The 14,308-nt window shown below is 42.5% G+C and overlaps 1 protein-coding gene across 2 annotated transcripts in view; it reads left to right on the forward strand.

The window, feature by feature from the left end:
- The first annotated feature begins 1,931 nt into the window (after nt 1-1,931).
- The window catches only part of snip1 (Smad nuclear interacting protein), a 15,162-nt gene continuing 2,785 nt past the window's right edge, over nt 1,932-14,308 (forward strand). The window contains exons 1-3 of one of the 2 annotated variants that reach the window (XM_061915111.1): nt 1,932-2,201; nt 2,641-2,761; nt 9,244-9,785. In XM_061915111.1, coding sequence (XP_061771095.1) covers nt 2,074-2,201; nt 2,641-2,761; nt 9,244-9,785 — 791 coding nt within the window. In that variant the 5' untranslated portion in view covers nt 1,932-2,073. Of the gene's footprint in view, nt 2,202-2,637; nt 2,762-9,243; nt 9,786-14,308 lie in introns of both variants that reach the window. The other variant, XM_061915110.1, reaches the window with a different exon arrangement.

The following is a 14,308-nucleotide window of genomic DNA, read 5'->3' on the forward strand; positions in this document are numbered from 1 at the left end:
CACAAAAGAAAATAAAAAAAATGACCGAAAAAGGAATACCGTATTTCCCTGAATTGCCGCAGGGTATATAGTATGCGCCTGCCTAGAATTACTGCAGGGTCAAACTCGTCACGTCACGAGTGACACTTCCCCTGTCATCATTTTCAAAATGGAGGAGGCTGATTTCAATACCGCTAATTTGAAATCGCATAAAGAGAAGAAGATTAGGAGCTATTCAGTAGGATTTAAGGTCCAAGCTTACATCACACTCAAATTTTTACTGCATGCCTTTGGTAAGTGCCGGAGTGAGAAGAGGTTTTAAAATAATTAGCGCCCCGGCGGCAATTCAAGGAAATACGGTAGGCCTATCCTATACCTTCACTGAAAATTAGATTGCCTGGAACAACAACTGTGGCGCAGTGGTAGAGTGGCCGTTCGCAACCCGAGGGTCCCTGGTTCAATCCCCACCTGGTACCAACCTCGTCACGTCCGTTGTGTCCTGAGCAAGACACTTCACCCTTGCTCCTGATGGCTGCCGGTTAGCGCCTTGCATGGCAGCTCCCTCCATCAGTGTGTGAATGTGTGTGTGAATGGGTAAATGTGGAAGTAGTGTCACAGCGCTTTGAGTACCTTGAAGGTAGAAAAGCGCTATACAAATACAACCTATTTAACGTTAAAAAAAAAAAAAATTCAATGGGATGAAAGTAATTGTTACTATATTTTAATTTAATTTTCAGTTATTTCACCTTTCAAGGTTTTCCTAAACCTTAACAAAGAAGTGCATGTCTTCAGCTCATCACTGAGCTTGTCCCACCATTTAACTCCTAAAACTGAAATACATTTGTATTCTATATCCGTTCTCGCTTTACCTATTTCAAAAATCAATATCACCCGTAAATTATAGTTTTCTCCTCTTAAATGAAATAACCTAAGAATACAAGCTGGAAGGCTGTTGTTCTTTACTGGAAACATAATTTCCATTGTTTTTCAAAATACAATGTCTGAACATTTTAATACATTTGAACTTATCAATCAATCAATCAATGTTTACTTATATAGCCCTAAATCACTAGTGTCTCAAAGGGCTGCACAAATCACTACGACATCCTCGGTAGGCCCACATAAGGGCAAGGAAAACTCACACCCAGTGGGACGTCGGTGACAATGATGACTATGAGAACCTTGGAGAGGAGGAAAGCAATGGATGTCGAGCGGGTCTAACATGATACTGTGAAAGTTCAATCCTTAATGGATCCAACACAGTCGCAAGAGTCCAGTCCAAAGCGGATCCAACACAGCAGCGAGAGTCCCGTTCACAGCGGAGCCAGCAGGAAACCATCCCAAGCGGAGGCGGATCAGCAGCGCAGAGATGTCCCCAGCCGATACACAGGCGAGCAGTACATGGCCACCGGATCGGACCGGACCCCCTCCACAAGGGAGAGTGGGACATAGGAGAAAAAGAAAAGAAACGGCAGATCAACTGGTCTAAAAAGGGAGTCTATTTAAAGGCTAGAGTATACAAACAACTTATAAATAATGGTTTGGTATGTTCATAGTAGCACACTTTGTGTATTATTCTAATGACCCTTATTCGAAGTTGTATTATTGGGTCTATGTTTGTTTTATAAACATTTCTCCAAATTTCAACACAACACGTTAAATATGGAAAAATAAAAGAATAATACAACATACGCAGGCATCTCTCATTCAGCATGTGTCTTACTTTATAAAGAATAGCAATACATTTGGATATTTATCCCTTTATATATTCAGTTAGTGAATATATAAAGTGAGCTAAGATGAATGAAATGTGCTGACACACATTTAACATTGCTTCTGTTAAATGAATTGCACTGAGTGGAGCGAATCACCACTCCAAGATGGCGGCGGCACGTCTCGTCCGCGCCCCAGTGTGTACCCTCATAACATGTCCGTGGACAAGACGGTGTGTCCGCCTCCGACCGGAAGCGGAAACAAAGGACATAATCAGTACCGACGTTCAGCTGCTGCAGTCCTGTGCTTTGTTTGTTTGATTACGGAGAGAAGAATGCACGCTTAATCCAAGTGAGACTCCTTCTTTGAAACTGTGGAATCATGGCCAAAGAAAAGCGACACAAGCGAAGGGAGTCCCCGGAGGTGAAAGTAAAGGTGAAGCAGGAGAAGCTGAGCCCGGACAGGCCGCGAAGAAGAACCAGCAGCCCGGCGAGGAGGAGACCGAGCAGGTTTATATTTCTGCCTTTTTTTATTCAAACTTACCTGATCAAACCAGGTTTCTAGTTTTGCATTTTTTTTAAATTCCCTGATGTTCTGTCAACCAATGGGCCGTGTCCTTTTCTTGCTAGCGTAGCCATTAGCATGTGTTAGCTAAGCAACATGTGTGTCAATAATGGGAATAACAATAATAATCCATCCATTCATTTCTTACCGCTTATTCCCTTTTTTTGTGGTCGAGGGGGGCGCTGGCGCCTATCTCAGCTACAATCGGGTGGAAGGCGGGGTACACCCTGGACAAGTCGCCACCTTATCGCAGGGCCAAGACAGACAGACAGACAGACAACATTCACACACTAGGGCCAATTTAGTGTTGCCAATCAACCTATCCCCAGGACAATAATAATAATAATGATGATAATAATAATAATAGTGTTTGTTTCCAAGCAGGTCGCCCGGCAGGACGAGGAACCGCTCTGCGGGAAGGAGGGAGACCTCCCCGGCCCGACGAGGCAGCAGAAGCCCGCGGAGGAGAAGTCCTCATCGCAGTGCCGACGTCAAGTTAAAGCGGGTAATTCACTTCTAGTTTATTACTTACAACAACACGTACTTATGCTTTGGATGGCTGATATGGCCTAAAATAAAAATAAAAACAATAAATGTATATATATATGTATGTGTATGTGTGGGAAAAATCACAAAACTACTACATCTCTACAGAACTGTTTCATGAGGGGTTCCCTCAATCATCAGGAGAGGGAACCCCTCCGGGCGGTATAGCTCGGTTGGTAGAGCGGCCGTGCCAGCAACTTGAGGGTTTCAGGTTCGATTCCCGCTTGTGCCATCCTAGTTACTGCCGTTGTGTCCTTGGGCAAGACACTTTACCCACCTGCTCCCAGTGCCACCCACACTGGTTTAAATGTAACTTAGATATTGGGTTTCACTATGTAAAGCGCTTTGAGTCACTTGAGAAAAGCGCTATATAAATATAATTCACTTCACTCATGAAACAGTTCTGTAGCGATGAAGTAGTCTTGTGATTTTTGCCACACATACGGTGAGGGTAAAAAGCATTTGATCCCTTGCTGATTTTGTTGGTTTGCCCACTAATAAAGACATGATCATTCTATACTTTTAATGGTAGATGTATTCTAACATGGAGAGACAGAATCCATCCATCCATTGTCTACCGCTTATTCCCTTTCGGGGTCGCGGGGGGCGCTGGCGCCTATCTCAGCTACAATCGGGCGGAAGGCGGAGTACACACTGGACAAGTCGCTACCTCATCGCAGGGCCAACACAGATAGACAACATTCACACTCACATTCACACACTAGGGCCAATTTTAGTGTTGCCAATCAACCTGTCCTCAGGTGCGTGTGTTTGGAAGTGGGAGGAAGCCGGAGTACCCGGAGGGAACCCACGCATTCACGGGGAGAACATGCAAACTCCACACAGAAAGATCCCGAGCCTAGATTTGAACCCAGGACTGCAGGAACTTCGTATTGTGAGGCAGACGCACTAACCCCTCTGCCACCGTGAAGCCCGAGAGACAGAATATCAGAACGAAAATCCAGAAAATAACTTTCAAGAATATATTTTAATTCATTTGTATTTCATTGAGGGAAAAGAGTATTTGACCCCTCTAGACCAGGGGCGCTCACACTTTTTCTGCAGGCGAGCTACTTTTCAATTGACCAAGTCTAGGAGATCTACCTCATTCCTATTTATAATTTATATTTATTTATTTATGAAAGAGACATTTTTGTTAACAAGTTAATGGTGTTTAATGATAATACAAGCATGTTTAACACACATCGATTCCTTTCTTTCATGAAGACAAGAATATAAGTTGGTGTATTACCTGATTCTGATGACTTGCATTGATTGGAATTAGACAGTAGTGCTGATAACGTCCGCATTTTCAAATGGAGGGAAAAAAAAAGTCCTCCTTTCTGTCCAATACCACATGAAAGTGGTTGGATTTGGCATCTCATTTGTCCAACTTGCATACTCGTTTTTAAACACTTTGTTATGAGAGTAGCATATGTGTGTGGCCCTTTAATGTCTGGCAGTAGGTGAGTGACGTCAGTGAGTGTGCGGGTGGGCAAGCAAGTGAGAAAGCGGTCGCTGAAATACATTGGCATCAAACTCCGTAGCTTGCTAGCGTGTGCACGCTAGCTTTCTGAGACTCTTATTTTGTTAGCACAGGCAGGATGAAACAGGTCTTTTATGGGGAAGACAGGAACTGTGCAGTCGGTCTTTAGAGTTTTGACAGTAGGTACGGAGTCTCTAGAAATAAAATGTGTTTCTCTGCGTCCGCCCTGTTAGTGATTTTTTTTCTTAAATATGAGCTCGCAGCAGCCAGCGTCATCTCACAAGATCCTCGGGTGCCGAGAATGTCAAACAACTGACGAAAGTGAAGTCTTGGTATGATTGATGATTGCTCATTTTTATGTCTATTTTTTAATGCCTGGCTTGAGATCGACCAGTCGATCGCGATCGACGTAATGGGCACCCCTGCTCTAGACAAAAGCAGTTAATACTTGGTGGCAAAGCCTTTGTTTGCAAGCAGAGCGGTCAGACGTTTGTGGTAGTTAACCACAAGGTTAGCACACATATCAGGGGGAATTTTGGCCCACTCTTCTTTGCAGATCCTCTCGAGATCATTCAGGTTGGTGGGCTGTCGCTTGGCAACTCGGACCTTCAGCTCCCTCCATAGATTTTCAATAGGATTGAGGTCCGGAGACTGGCTGGGCCGCTCCATGACCTTAATATGGTTCTTTTTGAGCCACTCCTTTGTTGCCTTTGCTGTATGCTTTGGATGGTTGTCATGTTGGAAGACCCAACCACGGCCCATTTTCAGCTTCCTGGCAGAGGGCAGGAGGTTGTCCCTCAAGACTGCACGGTACATGGCTCCATCCATCTTACCACTGATGCGGTGTAGTAGCCCTGTGCCCTTGGCAGAGAAACACCCCGAAAACATAATGCTTCCACCTCCATGCTTGATGGTGGGCACAGTGTTCTTTGGGTCATAGGCAGCATTTTTCTTTCTCCACACACGACGTGTAGAGTTTAGGCCAAATAGTTCAATTTTGGTCTCGTCTGACCATAGAACCTTCTCCCAATCACTTTGTGCATCTTTGAGGTGATCATTGGCATACTTTAGGCGGGCCTCCACATGTGCCTTCTTAAGCAGGGGTACCTTTCGGGCACTGCAGGATTTTAACCCGTTCCGTCGCAAAGTGTTGCCAACTGTTTTCCTGGTGACTGTGGTCCCAGCTGCCTTGAGGTCATTCACTAACTCCTGCTGAGTGGTTGCAGGACCATTTCTCACAGTTCTCATGATCATTGCAACCCCACGAGGTGAAATCTTCTGTGGAGCACCAGATCGAGGTCTGTTGATGGTCATGTTATACTTTTTAAATTTTCTAACAGTTGCACCAATGGTTGTTACTTTGATTCCCAGCATCTTGCTAATGTTTTTGTAGCCCATTCCCGATTTGTGCAGGTCAACAATCCTGTCTCTGAGGTCCTGAGAGAGTTCTTTTGTCTTACCCATGTTGGAGAGCTTGGAATCTGTCTGAGTCTCTGATCAGGTGTCTTTTATACAGGTGATTAGTTAGAACAGGTGTCTTCAATTCAGTCTTCAATTCCCAAGGTGATTGGGAGTGTCTAACTGCTCTGTGAAAGCCAGAAATCCTAATGCACACTAGGGGATCAAATACTTATTTCCCTCAATGAAATACAAATGAATTAAAATATATTCTTGAAAGTTATTTTCTGGATTTTTGTTTTGATATTCTGTCTCTCCATGTTAGAATACATCTACCATTAAAAGTATAGAATGATCATGTCTTAACTAGTGGGCAAACCAACAAAATCAGCAAGGGATCAAATACTTTTTACTCTCACTGTACATATATTGCACTCTACCACGATATAGAGGACTATTCTCTGGATAATCTAATTAAGACACTATATATATATATATATATATATATATATATATATATATATATATATATATATATATATATATATATATATATATATATATATAATATCAGAGGTGGGTAGAGTAGCCAGTTATTGTACTCAAGTAAGAGTACTGTTACTTTAGAGATGTAGGAGTAGTCACCCAAATATTTACTTGAGTAAAAGTAAAAAGTATGTTGTGAAAAAACTACTCAAGTACTGAGTAACTGATGAGTAACCTGTTCCTTTTAAAGGGGAACATTATCACAATTTCAAAAGGGTTAAAAACAATAAAAATCAGTTCCCAGTGGCTTGTTGTATTTTTTGAAGTTTTTTTTTTCAAAATTTTACCGGTCCCGGAATATAAATAAACAAAGCTTTAAATTGCCTTATTTACGCTATCTTCGAAACCATTATCCATTTCCCTGTGACGTCATACAGGGCTGCCAATAAAAACAACATGGCGGTTACCACAGCAAGATATAGCGACATTAGCTCGGATTCAGACTCGGATTTCAGCGGCTTAAGCGATTCAACAGATTACGCATGTATTGAAACAGATGGTCGGAGTATGGAGGCGGATGGCGAAAACGAAATTGAAGAAGAAATTGAAGCTATTGAGCGAATAGCTATTGACGCTATTCGGCCATAGCGTGGGTGTACCTAATGAAGTGGCCCATAGCATGGCTGCCTTATTAGCATCGCCGGTAAAATGTGCGGACCAAACGATCAGGACTTTCGCATCTTGTGACACTGGAGCAACTTAAATCCGTCGATTGGTAAGTGTTTGTTTCGCATTAAATATGGGTATCTAGTTTCAAATGTACATACAGCTAGCGTAAATAGCATGTTAGCATCGATTAGCGTAGCATGTTAGCATCGATTAGCTGGCAGTCATGCCTTGACCAAATATGTCTGATTAGCACATAAGTGAACAACATCAACAAAACTCACCTTTGTGATTTCGTTGACTTAATCGTGAATGCATCTGCAGGTTATCCATACATCTCTGTGCCATGTCTGTCTTAGCATCGCCGGTAAAATGTGAAGACACTTTGGTACATTCAATGGGGGTCTGGCGACAGATTGCTTGCCAGTGGTGCAACTTGAATCCCTCCCTGTTAGTGTTGTTACACCCTCCGACGACACACCCACGAGGCATGATGTCTCCAAGGTTCCAAAAAATAGTCAAAAAAACGGAAAATAACAGAGCTGAGACCCGGTGTTTGTAATGTGAAAATGAATATGGCGGGTGTGTTACCTCGGTGACGTCACGTTCTGACGTCATCGCTAAAAGACCGATAAATAGAAAGGCGTTTAATTTGCCAAAATTCACCCATTTAGAGTTCGGAAATCGGTTAAAAAAATACATGGTCTTTTTTCTGCAACATCAAGGTATATATTGACGCTTGCATAGGTTTGGTGATAATGTTCCCCTTTAATGATGACGGCAACAAGTAATGCACAAAAACATAAAAATAGCAATGAACAAATTCAGAGCCAGGAATATCTCTTAAGCAACTAAAACAATAATATATATTAAATAATATATATTTGGTTTTACACTTTATTGAAAAAAAAAATTTGAAAATGAATTTTACCTTTGCAACCTCATTATACTATTGACTAAATTTTATATTCATAAATGTAAGTTTGTCAATACCCGACCTGTTTTTTGTGCCTTTAAAAAAGATTTATAACTCTACATTAAAACACTCTACCTCTAACAAGCAAAAAGCTGTGAAAATGATGATGCTGTGTTCCAAATTTAAATTATTTACTGAGATTGAGTGAGCCTATGGTTTTGCACTTTGTTTATTTTATATATATATATATATATATATTTTTTTTTTTTTTCTTGCATTCTATTGTAGTTACTTTGAATTAACAACCCCTGGCGCTGTTTTGTACGGTTTTTGTACTTACTTTGATTATTATTTTCAACTGTTTGTAAATGTTGAAATTTATAAATAAAGGTTTATATAAAGAAAAAGTGTGCAGTTAATCATGTGACCGCCTGGCTCTGTTTGATTGGTGAAACGGAGTCAAACGTCACCAGTGACTGCATTTGATTGGTGAAACGCAGGCATGTGATGGATCCTACTTTGAAGGTCTGTGTGACAAACAAAACAAACAAAGCGTGCATTAACAGATCGATAAAAAACAGTAGTGAGCTGAATGTAGATAAACGAAGCGGAGTAAAAGTAGCGTTTCTTCTCTATAAATATACTCAAGTAAAAGTAAAAGTATGTTGCATTAAAACTACTCTTAGAAGTACAATTTATCCCAAAAGTTACTCAAATAGATGTAACGGAGTAAATGTAGCGCATTACAACCCACCTCTGATTGACATATATAATATGTATATATATATATAATATGTATATATATATATGTGTATGTGTGTATACTTCCTCCAAAGACATGCACCTGGGGATAGGTTGATTGGCAACACTAAATGGTCCCTAGTGTGTAAATGTGAGTGTGAATGTTGTCTATCTGTGTTGGCCCTGTGATGAGGTGTCGACTTGATATATTAATAAAAGGCCATATCGTCCAGCCCTACGTGTACTGTATCGTCCTTTCTACTTCCAGCCCTCATCAAGAACTACTGCGAGAAACCAGAGCAACTGTCGACGAAAAACCAAAATCTGTCTACAGTTTGGTACCAGTACCAAAATGTTGGTATCGAGACAACCATAGGCGATAGTATTGAAAGCTTATATATTGACTATATGGGCCATATTGTGCAACTATTGTTGTGCTCCAGTGCAATTGAACCGGACTACAGAAAACTAGTCAGAAAACCACAGTCCTCAGCCAGAGCTAAACAAAAGACAAAAAATGGCATGCGTGCACCTGCAGCTCAGTCATGATGATTGTGATGTAATCATAACACACACATTTCGCAATCATATTTAAAAAGGATGAAAATAATCTAAAAGTCAACACCCAATGCACGCTTACTCACTGATGTGTGTGTGCGTGTGTAAGAGTGATGTCATATGTCCAGGTCCAGCAAGATATGAATGTGTGCTCCCTAACTTGCTCCTCTTTCTCACAAAATGAACACAGGAGCGTGAGGAGCATCGCTCCGCCGGAGAGGACCACAGAAGAAGAACCGAGCTGCCGGAGGAAAGGCGCAGCAGGTGGGAATCGGACCGGCCTCCGGAGAGAGACCGCAACGGCGACCGGCGGCGGGACCGCGACGCCGCCTCCTCCCAGCAGGCTGAGCGTCGGCATCACGACGACCAGCGCCGGGAAACCCGCCGGCAGCGCGAAGAAAACCAAGAGCTTGACTTCGGACGTCCCGACAGCGGAGGCAACAGTCCGTCCGAGCCGCCCCCCGACAAGGAGAAACCAAACTTTGGTTTGTCGGGAGCGCTTACGGAAGACACGAACACGTTCCGCGGCGTGGTGATTAAGTACAACGAGCCGCCGGAGGCTCGCATTCCCAAGCGGCGATGGCGACTCTACCCTTTCAAGAATGATGAGCAGCTTCCAGTCATGTACGTTCACCGACAGAGTGCCTATTTGATGGGGCGGCAGCGCAAAATTGCCGACATTCCCATCGATCATCCATCCTGCTCCAAGCAACACGCGGTGTTCCAGTACAGGTAAGATCATATCTCTTCTTATAACAGGTGATGTTTACAACTTCATCGCAGCAAAAATATACCAACAACGCCATTGGCTAGCTCAGTGTTTTTCAACCTTTTTTGAACCAAGGCACATTTTTTGCATTGAAAAAATGCAGAGGCACACCACCAGCAGAAATCATTAAAATCGGAACTCAGTTCACAGTAAAAAGTGGTTGTCGCAATTGTTGGATGTGACTTTAAAGGCCTACTGAAATGAGATGTTCTTATTCAAACGGGGATAGCAGGTCCATTCTATGTGTCATACTTGATCATTTCGCGATATTGCCATATTTTTGCTGAAAGGATTTAGTCGAGAACATCCACGATAAAGTTCGCAGCTTTTGGTAGCTAATAAAAAAGCCTTGCCTGTACCGGAAGTAGCTGACGATGTGCGCGTGACGTCACAGGTTGTAGAGCTCCTCGTATCCTCACTTTGTTTACAATCATGGCCACCAGCAGCTAGAAAGATTCGGACCGAGAAAGCGACAATTTCCCCATTTAATTTGAGCAAGGATGAAAGATTTGTGGATGGGGATAGTGAGAGTGAAGGACTAGAAGAAGAAAAAAAAAGATGAGAGCAGTGGGAGCGACTCAGATGTTAGACACATTTACTAGGATATTTCTGGAAAATCCCTTATCTGCTTATTGTGTTACTAGTGTTTTAGTGAGATTATATAGTCGTACCTGAAAGTCTTGGGGTGTGGCCATGGGTGTGGCGACCGCCAGTGTCTCTGAGGGAAGCCACGTAAGAGCCAAGAGAGTCGCAGCTGCAGGAGGAACGACACAAGCTCCGCTCATGTCTACGGTAAGAGCCGACTTATTACCACAAGTTTCTCACCGAAACCTGCCGGTTGACATGTGGTAGAGAGCCATGTTCGCTTGACCGCTCTGTTCCATATTAAAGCTTCACCGTCATCTTTAGGGAATGTAAACAAAGAAACACCGGCTGTATTTGTGTTGCTACAGCCGGCCACAATACGCTGCTTTCCACCAACATCTTTCTTCTTTATAGTCTCCGTTATTAATTGAACAAATTGCAAAAGATCCAGTAAAACAGATGTCCAGAATACTGTGGAATTATGCGATTAAAGCAGACGACTTTTAGCCGTGATCAGTGCTGGGAGAACATGTCTGTTACAACTCGTGACGTAACGCGCACGCGTCATCATTCCGCGACGTTTTCAGCAGGACACTTTGCGGGAAACTTAAAATTGCAATTTAGTAAACTAAAGCGGCCGTATTGACCGCTGTTGCAATGTTGATATTTCATCATTGATATATAAACTATCAGACTGCGTGGTGGGTAGTAGTGGCTTTCAGTAGGCCTTTAAAGAACGGACGCATTTTGGCGTAAAAAGTAACAATAAAGGGGAAGTTATAACCCTAAAACACCCTCAGAAAGAGGTGCTTTAAAACATGGCTAGCTAGTTAGCGGCTAACATCCATCTGCATCCCATCTAGTCGATACTACTATGTTTACATCAATATTTTTTATCGTCACAAAATCTTTTGTCCTTCTTTTAAAATGCATATTATGTTTATAAAGTCAGCAACTACGTCCCTGGACACATGAGGACTTTGAATATGACCAAAGTAGGATCCTGTAACTACTTGGTATCGCATCGATACCTACATTTGTGGTATCATCCAAAACTAATGTCAAGTATCCAAACAACAGAAGAATAAGTGATTATTACATTTTAACAGAGTCCATTCTCTACCGTTTGTCCCTAGAACATGTTATAAGTATGCAGATATTAAAAGTAAATGAACAAGTAGATTAATAATTCATTTTTACAGCTTGTCCTTAATAATGTAGACCAGGGGCGCTCACACTTTTTCTGCAGGTGAGCTACTTTTCAATTGACCAAGTCGAGGAGATCTACCTCATTCATATTTATAATTTATATTTATTTATTTATGAAAGAGACATTTTTGTTAACAAGTTAATGGTGTTTAATGATAATACAAGCATGTTTAACACACATAGATTCCTTTCTTTCAGGAAGACAAGGATATAAGTTGGTGTATTTGATTCTGATGACTTGCATTGATTGGAATTAGACAGTGGTGCTGATAACGTCCGCATTTTCAAATGGAGGAAAAAAAAAAGTCCTCCTTTCTGTCCAATACCACATGAAAGTGGTTGGATTTGGCATCTCATTTGTCCAACTTGCATACTCGTTTTTAAACACTTTGTTATGAGAGTAGCATATGTGTGTGGCCCTTTAATGTCTGGCAGCAGGTGAGTGACGTCAGTGAGTGTGCGGGTGGGCAAGCAAGTGAGAAAGCGGTCGCTGAAATACATTGGCATCAAACTCCGTAGCTTGCTAGCTTGTGCACGCTAGCTTTCTGAGACTCTTATTTTGTTAGCACAGGCAGGATGAAACTGGTCTTTTATGGTGAAGACAGGAACTGTGCAGTCGGTCTTTAGAGTTTTGACAGTAGGTACGGAGTCTCTAGAAATAAAATGTGTTTCTCTGCGTCCGCCCTGTTAGTGATTTTTTTCTTAAATATGAGCTCGCAGCAGCCAGCGTCATCTCACAAGATCCTCGGGTGCCGAGAATGTCAAACAACTGACGAAAGTGAAGTCTTGGTATGATTGATGATTGCTCATTTTTATGTCTATTCTTTTATGCCTGGCTTGAGATCGACTGACACACCCTCCGAGATCGACCAGTCGATCGCGATCGACGTAATGCCCACCCTTTATGTAGACAATTCAATAGGCGTATAGATGACACAATATGTTACTGCATACATCAGCAGACTAATTAGGAGCCTTTGTTTGTTTACTTACTACTAAAAGACAAGTTGTCTAGTATGTTCACTATTTTATTTAAGGACAACATTGCAATAATAAACATGTTTAATTTACCGTAAGATTATTTGTTAAAATAAAGCCAACAGTCCCATTTTTTGTGGCCCCCTGTTTTGTGGTCCCCTTTATTAGAAAACTATCCAAATACATTTTGGTACCTTGGTCCCATAGTGCACACATACAAAACTATCCAAGTGAAGCAACAAACAATTTGCAGTCACATTGTTGTTACAATAAGAATATACATTCAATGGCAGCTAACACTAACTGTACAAATTGCTATTATTAGCAAACAGCTAAAGCTAATGCATGTGTCATGTGCGTACGTCATTACGTACATTAAGTGGTAAGAGGGTGGGATATACTCTAGGCATCTGTGTAAATGTTTACACAGATGCTTCATACCAAAGACTATAAAAAATGAGAGCAATTACCTCCCTGCTTGGCACTCAGCATCAAGGCTTGGAATTGGGGGTTAAATCACCAAAAATGATTCCCGGGCGTGGCCACCGCTGCTGCTCACTGCTCCTCTCACCTCCCTGGGGGTGATCAAGGGGATGGGTCAAATGCAGACGAGACATTTCACCACACCTAGTGTTTGTGTGACAATCTTTGGTACTTAAAAGGCCTACTGAAAGCCACTACTACCGACCACGCAGTCTGATAGTTTATATATCAATGATGAACACTTGCAACACATGCCAGTACGGCTTACTAAAGTGCAATTTTAAATTTCGCACCGAAAAATCCAGCTGAAAACATCTCGGTATGATGACGCCTGCGCGTGACGTCACGGATTGTAGAGGACATTTTGTGCCAGCACCGTGCTTAGCTATTAAGTCGTCTGTTTTCATCGCAAAATTCCACAGTATTCTGGACACCTGTGTTGGTTAATCTTTTGCAATTTGTTCAATGAACAATGGAGACATCAAAAAAGAAAACTGTAGGTGGGAAGCGGTGTATTGCGGCCAGCTTTAGGAACACAAACACAGCCGGTAGGAGACCACGGGGAAGACCCAGGACACGTTGGGAAGACTATGTCTCCCAGCTGGTCTGGGAACGCCTCTGGATCCCCCGGGAAGAGCTAGACGAAGTGGCTGGGGAGAGGGAAGTCTGGCCTTCCCTACATAGGCTGCTGCCCCCGCGACCCGACCTCGGATAAGCGGAAGAAGATGGATGGGTGGAACACAGCCGGTGTTTCATTGTTGACATTCCCGAAAGATGACGGTGAAGCTTTACTATGGAACAGAGATGTCAAGCGAACACGGTTGGATTGGACCACACACACAAAGTACAGTGTATTATGGAGCGATCATTTCGAGAAAAAAAAAATACCATTCTGAAGGCGATCTATGTTGTGTGCTACTCAAGCATCAATATCAGCAGCGTCCTCCTGACCGTCACCGACGGCGTCGAGTTCAAAGCGGTATGGCTCTATCCCTTGTTGCGGTTGGGCCTGGCCGAGTGGTCCTGCCACAGCGCCTCTCACAGCGTCTTCCCTATCTGAATCGCTCCCACTGCCCTCTAGTCCTTTTTTTTTTTTTTTCCCTAGTCCTTCACTCTCACTTTCCTCATCCACAAATCTTTCATCCTCGCTGAAATTAATGGGGATATCGTCGCTTTCTCGGTCCGAATCGCTCTGGCTGCTGGTGGCCATGATTGTAAACAATGTTCAGAT

The sequence above is a fragment of the Nerophis ophidion genome, linkage group LG11 (genome assembly GCF_033978795.1).
Source record: "Nerophis ophidion isolate RoL-2023_Sa linkage group LG11, RoL_Noph_v1.0, whole genome shotgun sequence".
In the NCBI taxonomy this organism is placed as follows: Eukaryota; Metazoa; Chordata; class Actinopteri; order Syngnathiformes; family Syngnathidae; genus Nerophis; species Nerophis ophidion.